At 52.8% G+C, this 10,445-nt stretch overlaps 1 protein-coding gene across 1 annotated transcript in view; it reads left to right on the plus strand.

The window, feature by feature from the left end:
* The window catches only part of IGDCC3 (immunoglobulin superfamily DCC subclass member 3), a 90,745-nt gene extending 80,521 nt beyond the window's left edge, over positions 1–10,224 (plus strand). Inside the window, exons 10-14 of the mRNA XM_048076341.2 lie at positions 4,272–4,460; positions 4,747–4,851; positions 6,271–6,409; positions 6,860–7,067; positions 7,177–10,224. Of these exons, the coding sequence (XP_047932298.2) occupies positions 4,272–4,460; positions 4,747–4,851; positions 6,271–6,409; positions 6,860–7,067; positions 7,177–7,341 (806 nt within the window). The 3' untranslated portion in view covers positions 7,342–10,224. The remainder of the gene's footprint in view (positions 1–4,271; positions 4,461–4,746; positions 4,852–6,270; positions 6,410–6,859; positions 7,068–7,176) is intronic.
* Positions 10,225–10,445: the final 221 nt, after the last annotated feature.

A 10,445-nucleotide genomic window follows, 5' to 3' on the forward strand; every position in this document is an offset into this window, starting at 1 on the left:
AGAGGGCATGAGGATGTGATTTAGGATTAAGAGTGCACTGGCTTCCAGGTGGGGGATCCAGCCCTCCTTCCATCTTCAGCTGCTGCAGATGTTACTACAGCATTGAGGCAACAACGCCAATAAATCCTTGCCCTGAGAGTTTATTTCCTTGGTACTCTACAGGGAATCAGTCACCCTTTGAGTTTGTTTTTCCTTCCAATTTAGAGGCAGAGGGATTCACTAAGCTAAAACTTGAAACTCCTTGACCCGACACTCTGAGTTCAGCTACTGGAGCTAAAAGCCAGCCATGCTTCATAGGGTCTGGTGTTTCTGCAGGAATTTGGGTCAAGCAAGATAGGACTTTTGGTCATTATTACCTTCAATCACAACAGGAATAGTTAAGTATCTGGTAATGGGATCATAAATTTCCTGTCTCGCTGAAATTTTAAGGCCTCGTTGTCCTGCTCTACTAGCCTTTAAGGTTTTGTTCTGTGTAACGAAGCTTCAGCAATTAGCTATATGTGCAGGATGGACAGATTGTCCTGGTTGAGATCGCTCAACCCAGCTTGGGTTTGCATCCTAGGGAAATAACAAGAGATTCCAAAGCCCAGTTCTGGCTTGATTCTTAGGCAGGCAGAGTACAGGGGGCTTTCCTTGTTTGCTTTGCTTTCCTGGTTGCACGTAGAGCTGAAAGCAGGTCAGGGAGCCAGGGACCAGCAGCTTTTGCCACCAAATTAAGGTTTCTTTGCAGATACGGCTCTTTTCACGCACAGCCAAGCCGTTTTGCCCCGTGCCTTCCTGAGGCACACGAGGGGGATGCAAGCCTTTGTTTTAGGGGAGCTTGTGAATCCGTGCGGTCAAACAGAGCCCCACATGCCGCAGCGCTGCTGTGTGCTGCTTTGCCTGGAAGGGACGTGGGGGCTGATTCGGGCTGCCGAGGATGGCTCGGCTCTGCAGAGCCTGGGCAGCATTTGTTGGAGTTCCTGCAAAGGTGCTGGCAGCAGGGGATGGGTCTGAATTACCTCGTAATTGCCATGTTATGCAGGTGTGGGCCTCGGGAGCAGGGCTGCTCCTGCCTTTGGTGGTCAGCTTTTCTTTTCAGGACTAGTAATATCCTGCGAGTGCACTTGGCTGAAAGTGTGGTGCTCGTTCTTTTGTGGCCAGTGATAATTTTGGATGAAAAGAAGGCAAGATGCCATAGAGAAACCAAGCAAGTTTACCTCGTCTTCCTTAAACGTCTCTCGCTAGAAAGGTCTTCTCATCTCCTCCCTGTCGTTCTCCTTTCCCCAGGACTGGCTAGGAGCTGGGTCCCAAGGGTCCTGCAGGGATTGCTCCAGGTAGACGGGGAGCACTCTCTGTGTAAAACCCCTTGACTGCCTCGCTTTGAAAACCGAATGCTTCTCTGTGAGCTTGTGTGCCCGGCTCGGGGCTCCTTTCCGCCGTTTCACAAATGCTGTGGTATTTTTAAATCTCAAAGTATATCCGCTTCACTAAGCAGCACACGCTCCTGTTCTTGTCTTTTAATGCTTTTTAGGGTTTTCTCCAGGACTTTTTGACATTTCTCTAGGATGAAGACTGTTCCTTTAGTCTCCTTCGGCTAAAGACGCCTTCAAGAAGAAAGTTGAAATGACCTGGGGAAAATTCCAAACAGCACGGAAGAGGAAAACAAGTGTCCCAGCCCTTAGCATGAGGGAGGTGCCTTATATTAGATGCATACTATGTTTTATATATACTTCTGTGAAGCACATATACACTCGTGTGTGTACATATATTTATGCACACACAGATATACTCCACCTGTATACACTTATTTGTGTAATAACATTATAAACAGCACATGCATTCTACAAGTGCCTACATATAATCAATATTATACATATATATATATACTCAGAGTTTGAATAAATACTATATATTTCGTACTTTGAAGGAGAGATATTCTTGTGGTTTTTATTAAATGTAAGGCTCTGCAACCGTAAAATAAAGCCGACTCTTCACAAATCAGGATGGCCCACGTTAGTGTTTCTTTGTCCATGGGATGATGCGATCTCCCTTTCCGTGGCGTTTGCACTGATGATTCAGAAAACGACGCTCTAAGCAAGGGGCCCACTTCTCAGAGGGGTGATCCAGACAATTCCTAATTTTGCCTTAATGGGAACTGGGGAATTGGGAGAAAAAAAATAAATGTATTATTCTATTGGATTAAAAAAGTATGCAGACTTGGGAAGAATGGTACGCTCTGGTATAAATAGAAATTGCTCTGTGTTTTGCCAGCTAGAAATGGCTAAGCGCAGCCTTCCCATCAATGAAAAGCACGTCGGAATAAATCCTAGCTAGAGGAAATACTCCTGCCCCTTTTTTCCTGTTGGCAGCACTCAGGCAGGGTGGGATCTCGCTAACCTAAACAAGGACAGACGCTCACCGCTCTTTTCCTTCTGCGTTCACACGCAGAAGCTCACCAGCCAGCAGGGACTTGTTCCTCTCCTGATGCTTATTCGGAGAGCATCAGGAAAAGCCCCTGCAGCCCGCCAAGGCTTGGAGAAGGAGGGCATCTCTTTGGGAAGAGCTTGCCCGGACCCTCCTGCTCACCAAGAGAGATGTCTTTCCTTCCCCTAAATCCTGTGGGGGCTCCCAGTGCCTGGGAGGAGGCCAACCATCGTGCTGTGCCGCTTTGACTTTGCTGTTAAATCGAGGAAGTGCCCTTTTTAGCTCTTGTCAGTTTTAGATTGACACAACCACATTTCAGCAGCTTTTCAACATCGCTCGCTAAATGGCTGTGCTGAACTCTGTGCCAAAGGACAGTGTCGAGGCCAGGTTTTCGCTGCTCATCATTTAGAGACCCAGTGGGGAAAACAAGACAAAAAGCAGCATCGGCGCAGTGCAAGCCCAGCAGTCCTTGTACTTGGGCTATTCTGAGCATATAATCATTTGGGACTGGAAAATAGCTCTGCCTCAAAGCCTTCTCTCGGCCAGAGGCTGTTGGAGAAGCGGAGCTGTTGTTCTGCTCCGTGCTTTTCCTGCTGGGTTTAGTCAAGCTCACTGCCTAGGGCAGCAGTGCCCAAAAACCCGAGCAGGAGCAGAGCCCCTGAAGGCAGACCCCGCAGCGCCTGGTGCCATCCGCCTTCCGAATGGTGCAAAAGGCTCAGGAACTGATGGGAACATCTGGCCCGGGGGTGTTTGGTGGAAATGAAGTGAAAAAATCATCAGTGAGAGGTCCTGCTGAGACACAGCTCTGCGCTGATGTGCTCAGTGTGCGAGAAAGGGAGGGCGAGGGGAAGGAAGATGCTCGGGGGGGAACGTGGTCCTGCCTGCCACTGCTCTGCATGGCGCTCTGTGGCAGCGTTTTGTGCAGAACCGGCTTTGGGAAAGACATGTATTTGAATCAGAAGAAAAGTGGCTCTGGTTTGCAAAGCTTTGCCTCTCAGCCCAGGCTGAGGGGGCAGGACGGGGTCGGGCAGCTCTTCGGGGAGCTATGGACAAAGTGGCACTGCCGCCTTGCTGCTGTACACCCCGAGAACGAGGGCAGGATATTGGGGTGTTGACTGGGCTGGCACTGACCGTAGCTGAGGTCGTCCTTTGAATCAGGCCTCAGTGACACCGGGCAGCAGCAGGGACACCTTCCCAGCTAAATCCCCGGGCGCCCCTAAGGCCAGGTAAGTGCCTGCCTGCCGAAACGGGCAGCGCCACAGTGACCTCAGGCTGCTCAGGTAGTTAGGGCTGTTGCTGAAGATGTCCCAGTTCTCTCCTCAGTCCCCAGCACAGAATCACAAACCTCCCTCCGAAAGCTGATGGGAGAGCAAGCTCCCAAACACCCTGCAAGCCCCCGCAGGAACCTCGCGCGCTCAGCCGGGCAGTGGCATATTTCACCGACTGCTTTTCAAGACGGATGTCTCCGGCTCCATCCCTTCTGGTTCCTTCCTCCCGCAGGGATTAATCACTCTGAAAGGTCCTCGCTGCCCTCGAGGCGAGGGCAGAGAAGTGGAATTTGGGAATGCAACTCCAAAGTGGCTGCATTCCTGCCCTGACCCGAGGGGGCCGAGCATCAAATTGCAACCCGAGTGTAAAAGTAGCCTCTTTGCTTGCTGAGTGGAGCCTAGGAAACCCTTGGAAACTCACCCAGCTCCCTGAAGAAATTCAAAGCTGTTAAAGCAGGATCTGGTCTAATCTGATTTTCTCAAACTCACCTAGCACATTTTTTGGTGCAGCGACTGCAGGGAAGTGCCGGTGGGGAATTTCTCCTCCTGCAGGCTGAACAGCACGTGCAACCTGCCGTCTTTCTCTCTCTGTTTCAGTCCCAGCCATGCCGTCCCTCTTCATTAAGGTCATTAACAGCACTGCTGTCCAGGCCACGTGGGAGCCCTCCATCAAACTGGGCCAGCACGAAGGCTTCAAGCTCTACTACCGCAAAGTCCACCTCTCCCAGTACACGGGTCCAGTGCTACTGGCCAGCAACATAACGGCGTACAACATTACCCACCTGGGTGAGTCCCGTGACAGCTTCATCCCTGTCGCCTCCCGACCCCGCGGAGCTCGGCTGTGTTGCTCAGCCCCTAACCAGGGGATGCTGCAGCTCTCCCCCAGGTTTTTGGGTGCTTTCCCACCCAAAAGAGAGGTTTTTACACATCACAGAGGTGGTGCGAGCTTGCCTTTGTGACTTGTTAGCAGCGTCTTGTGTGTTTGGTTAGGCGTGGTTCCTAAACACCTGCCACCCTGGGGAGATAACGCTAATGATCAAGGCTGAAATACCCTTCTTATGTCTCAAAACAGATGCGTCGGTGGTGTACGAAGTCAAACTCCTCGCCTATAACCAGCACGGGGATGGAAATTCAACTGTCCGCTTCGTGTCCTTGAGGGAAACCGTGGAGAGGACAGGTAAGATGGGCCATCGTTCTCGGTGGTGGGTCATGAGAACTGATTTGGAGGAGAGCGGCAAGGTGTAACTCCAACAGCGCACCAGACATCAGACACCATCGCTTTCAGTCCCTTTATTTTCAGCATCACAAATAACGACGAGGTGAAGCTGCGTGGGGTTGGAAGGGTGGCTTCCTTGCCACGGGGCCGCACAGCTCCCTTGTCGAGGCGAGGCGTGCATTGCTGCCAATGATGGCGCGCTCCATCCCAGTTGCCCCTCGTTAGCCTTAGCAAGCCAACACCTCTTTGCAGCACAGTTCAGCCCTGTGCCTTTTTCACCGTGGGGGAGAGGACGAGCCCAATGCTTCCACAATTGCCAGTTTTGTCACCCAAGCTTGAGCCAGAAGCGAGGCAGTGAAAATCAACAGAACTGCAAACGTTAGCTAAGAGCTGCTGTCCTCAGGTGAGGTGTGGTGCACCGAGATCTTTGCTCTTCTGGAGCTCTCTTGGAAGCTCTCAGAAGCTCCTCTTCTGAGTTTCACTGGTGATGAGGAGAGAGGCCGTGTGGCTTTGGGAAGGAGAGGGGCTGCAGCGCACAAACGTTACATTACGAGGCAGGAGAGAGTAAATCTCTGGAGGGAATCTGTAACCGATCACACCTTGCATATTCATCTATGTGTAAAAAACATCCTGCTGCTCTCGGAGTCCTTTAAAGCCTTCCAGAGGGAATATCTCCAAGACAGTTATTGCTGCTCTATCTGCGTTGCAGTAAATACTCCTCTGGTTGGCAGCTGCCGCGCTCACCGGCACCTCCTGCCTCGCAGGAGAGGGAGGCTCAGCCTTCGAAGCAAACTGCTTGTCTCAGGGATGGGCTTCAACCTGTGCTGGTGCCGGGAGAGAGCTGAGCAGAGCTGGGCTGTTTGGGAGAGCAGCACTGGGGCTGTTTTGAGCCCTCTTGCAGGGCACGAGCACAGCACTGCTCGGCTCAGCTCAGAGCGTGATGGCATGGTGCTGCTCCGCACCCAGCCTGCTCAAGCTGCTGCTTTGGGCTTTGCAAAAACTGACCTTAGAGTCCTTTTTGTTCACTGATTGTGTCTGATACCAGCAGCCTGGGTGGTGGGGCTGCCTCTCCGCCGACCTTACAGTCTCATGCTTGCTCTGGCTGCCTCCATGGGGTACCGGGAGCAGGGGGGCCCTTTGGCAGGCAGTGGCCCCGCAGTGCAGTGAGCCCTCCTGGCCCACCGCCCTGCTCTCCTCAGCCTTATAGACAGCTCCAAGCCCTGCCTGGGGTCCAGCTTTTCCTCAGGGGCTGTAGCAGTGAGCCAGCACTGAGCCATTGCCCCGTGGCAAGGTGCAGTCTGTTCCCACCAAGCCCCAAAGGTGGACAAGCAGCAGGAAACCAGCACCGCTGACCCCCCCTCTCTCCCCTTCTTCTGGCAGCGCTGAACCCCCCTTGTGACTGCATGAAGGACGAGCAGAATAATAAAACCTCCACGACTGGTATCATCATTGGCATCCACATTGGCGTCACGTGCATCATATTCTGCGTCCTTTTCCTCATGTTTGGGTACAGAGGAAGGTAGGAGCTGCTCACCATGGCAGGGTTGGGGGCTCCCCCCTGAGTACTATGACAGGCTGTTTTCCACGCACATCCCATAACGTGCAATTCCCAGCTCCTGGGAATGCCACCACACAGGTGCTGTTTGCACCACAGTCCCTGCCTTCCTCCCAGGCATGCAGACCCCACAGACTTCTCCGAACACACACATAAGAGACCCCATCAGCTCCGGTCCCCACCAAGGGAGCTGGTACTTCCCGGGAACATCAATATTCCTGCTCTGGCCAGCCCTGATCCTCCCTGTAAACCAAAAGCCCTTCTGCAGCGAGTGGAAGAAACGTAACTTCTTCGGAAGGATTTAAGGAATGAAGGAGGGCAGCAGAGAAATAAGGCAGATTCAGGCTTGGGGGAAGGAAAGGAGGAGAGGCACCAGCTTTGCTCACCCTCAGGCTACGCCTCGTTATTTTTCAGGCTGCTGATGTGTAAAAACGTGCAGGAGCAGCTGTCGACCCCGCAGATCCCGAGGAGCCAGAGGAGCGCCACGGGGCTCGTTCTGAACGGGGCCGCTCGCAGGGACAGGGACGAGCGGGACTTGAACGGGAAGCAGCTGGATATGAACGAGCTGGAGAGGTTATTCCCAGCGGCACCCTGCCAGGAGCAGCAGGACAAGGGAACAACGGTAAGTCCAGTGGCGAGGGGTTGGAGGCACACCACAAAACACAAACATGTCTAAGAGCATCGGTGACCTGCCATCATCCCTGCATTATTTTCCCTTTCTCTCCTTCCAGCCGTCTCGCAGCCCGCCTGCCGCCCACGACGACACGCAGATATCCACGCTGCCCTTGGACGAGTTCAGCATCATCGAGGAGCAGCCAGAGCCTCCCCAAAAAAGCCCCTGCGGCGGCAGCCCCGCTGCTCCGGCCCCCCACCCCATTCCCACCCATGAAGGATAACCTGCCAAGGCTCGAACCCTCGTGTAGGAGCTACCAGAAACCAAAACCGCGGCTGGCGACGTCTTTACGATGATTTCCTCAATCTCAGGTCAATTGAAGATTTCTACGGTCTGATTGTTATTTTTTTGTTTTGCTTTATTTTTTTTATATATATATATATAAATATATATATATGTGTGTGTATACAGCCTTTTGGAAACTCTGTGAAGTTTGTCATTCCGACCTGTCTCAGGCCTCTTGGTGCGTTTCTTTCGACGATGGCTTTATCAAGGCTGGTCACGACTGATTTTTCCCGCTGCTGCTAAGTAAAAGACTCCTTGGCAGAGTCAGGCAAACTCTCCCGTCCCTGACATTTTTGGGGATACAGTGGAGCCTCGTCCGCTTGGCATCACAGACTTCTTCCCACTCAGCAGCTTTAGGACTACTTTTTGGATCTATTTTTTATTTTGAGAAGACTGGATTCGGAGAAACCCTTCGAACTTGACTCCAAAAATCGAGGCCTGGGAAGGCCGTCTTTCCATGGATTTGATGATTATTTTGTACACTTTTGCTATTTCTCAGGATACTTTTTTGCTGAATGACTCTATATAATATGGAAAAAAAAAGATTAAAAAAAAAAAAAAAAGAGTGTGTCAAAGGAGGCCTGCCTGAGGGCTACTGAAAGACTTGGACAAACAACTCGAGTGAAATCAGAACCTACCTCAACCGGAATGAATGTCTTCTGGGGAGCAGAAATGCCTGCGTCTTCCTTCGTGTTCAGAAACAAGTAGCGGAGCACTTGGTCAGTACAAGCTTGGTCCTACCTCAGCAGTCACGCTCTGTACCTGCCGCGTTGTTGTTTTTGTTGTCGTCGTTCCCGTGTAAAGCACTTCCAAACCTTGAAAGCAATGTTCTACCTCAAGCGTGATAGAAATTCGTGTGTGTGCGCCCCCCCCCACCCCCCACCCCAAATCCTGCCTCCTCCACCTGGCCACACGCCAAGGCGGCGGGTTGGCGTCCGGCAGCGCTTGCGCTAACGCCTCGATGGTCGTATGAGCTTTACTTGTAGGCACGGTGGGATTTCGCCGGGTGGAGATTCGTATCCTGGTTTTTACTTTAAAGACTGTTGGGGCCGTGATGGATGCGTGGCTGCTGGTGCCCCGCAGCTCGCTGGCACCGTTGCTCTCGCAGGATGGACCCAGGCTCCCAGCCCCAAATGGCTGCCTTGGCCCGTCCTGGGTGCGTTTGGGCTGGGTGCTCGGGTCTCTTCTGTGCCGGGCCCAGGGCATCCCTTGCCCCGTTAGCTTGCCGCTCGCAAGGCCGATTCCCCCAGGACGGTTTATGGCGTTTGCCGGCACGAGCACCACGAGGCACCCCTGCGAGCTGGGAACCCCAACGTTGCCATCTTGTCCCTTCAAAGCCCACCCTGCCGCCAGGAGCTCTTCATGGAAACCGTGACCCAGCACTTCCAAACCCCGCTGAGATGCTGCTGAGCTCCTCTGGCATATTCCGAGCCGGCAGGGCTCATCCCCATGTGGGCATGGCCAAAGGATGGGCTCAGCTTCACCGGTCTTGCGTCTCCACGGAGGACAAGGTGAGGGGGAGCTCCTGTGCGGCGATGCAGGACAGGATCCAACGCTGGAGGATGCTGGGGGCTGCCGGCAGCCACCCACACCCGGGGTGGGCAGAGGGGCTCCCGACACCAAAGAGAGGTTTTGTGCGTGGCCCCCACCAACCTGCTGCCGCTTTGGGGTTGTCCTGGCATGGAGCAGCCCGGCGAAGCCTCGTGAGTCGGTCTGTGAGCGATGACATCCGTGGGGTGAGATGGGGACACGCACAGGGGACGGGGATGTCCGCCAGGCAGAGGGCAGACAATTCCCCCCCCGGTATGGATTCGTTAAAACCGGACAAATGTGAAGGTCCGAACTCTTTGTGGAGGTGGTGGTACATCAGACGTCGCCGTATTTACAAAGAAAGGAATCAGGAAAGGAAATTAGTTTAAGTTTAAAAGAAATGATAATTGTATTTTTTTAAATGGTACCAGTGGGAGGGTCCCGTGTGTCAAAAACATCCCCCATCACCGTCACGTTTGGCAACGGGATGCTAATTATGTAAATAATGCGATATACAGGATGATAAGGAAAATGTCACGTCTCATGTGCTGCGTCCTGGGGCTGGGCTGGGGACGGCTGGGGGCTGGATGCGAGCAGGACTCTGTGCTTCCAGGTCAGATTTGTGCATTAATCCCCCCCATAGCCCCTCCGCCGGGCCGGTTCCTGCTCACATCAGCCCTGGGGGACGTTGCCTCCCGTGTGATGTTGGGCTTGGGGACAGCGTACGAAGGGCACCGGCGGGGCACGGGACGGGCAGAAGGGAGGAGGAGATACCCACGGCTCCAGCCTGTGGTGCTCACGGCCAGGAGGGTTTCATTTTTGCAGATCCATCAGCTTTTTCTCACCCAACCTGAAGTTCTTGCTGTGATTCGCATCCCCTCCGTTGACCAACCCAACTGGCCAAAGGCACGGAGTCCGGGTTTCACCAAGTCTGGCCAAGGACCAAAGGCTCAGCTCGCTCCTGGCCCCCAGGCATCAAGACGGGGACAGAGCTGAGCCCCATGTCCCCATTCTGGGTCCTGACCCCGCACCGCAGCACCCCAAATCTCCTCCCACCCTGCTCCCGGCCCCGCCACGCATTTCGTGCCGTTGTCTTTGTGCGGAACGCTGGAGCTCGCGTCGGATAAGTACTGTTGCCAAAGTGAACACATGATGTAGAGTAGCTTTCAGCTCAGAATCCCTGGAGCTGTGAACATGCTATTAATTTAATATCATATTATTGTGATATTGTAATAGTAACAAGTATTTGTCACTACTTCCTTTTATTAAAGGGAAATGCTGTGCCATTTGACTAGCTGAAATACAATAGTATGTCGAGAGTAGACCTTTTTTTTGTTTTTTAATAATTATGCAGAAATGTAATGGCTTAAACCAATGCAGATTATGGGTTGGTTTGAGACGCTTGAAGATGGATGTGAATCTTTAAAGACTATTTTTAGACGTTTAGCTTTTCCTCTTTTTGGGGTTTCTTTTACGCTCTTGTCAATCCGTAGCGCTGGGACCGATCCGCAG

The sequence above is a fragment of the Anser cygnoides genome, chromosome 11 (genome assembly GCF_040182565.1).
Source record: "Anser cygnoides isolate HZ-2024a breed goose chromosome 11, Taihu_goose_T2T_genome, whole genome shotgun sequence".
In the NCBI taxonomy this organism is placed as follows: Eukaryota; Metazoa; Chordata; class Aves; order Anseriformes; family Anatidae; genus Anser; species Anser cygnoides.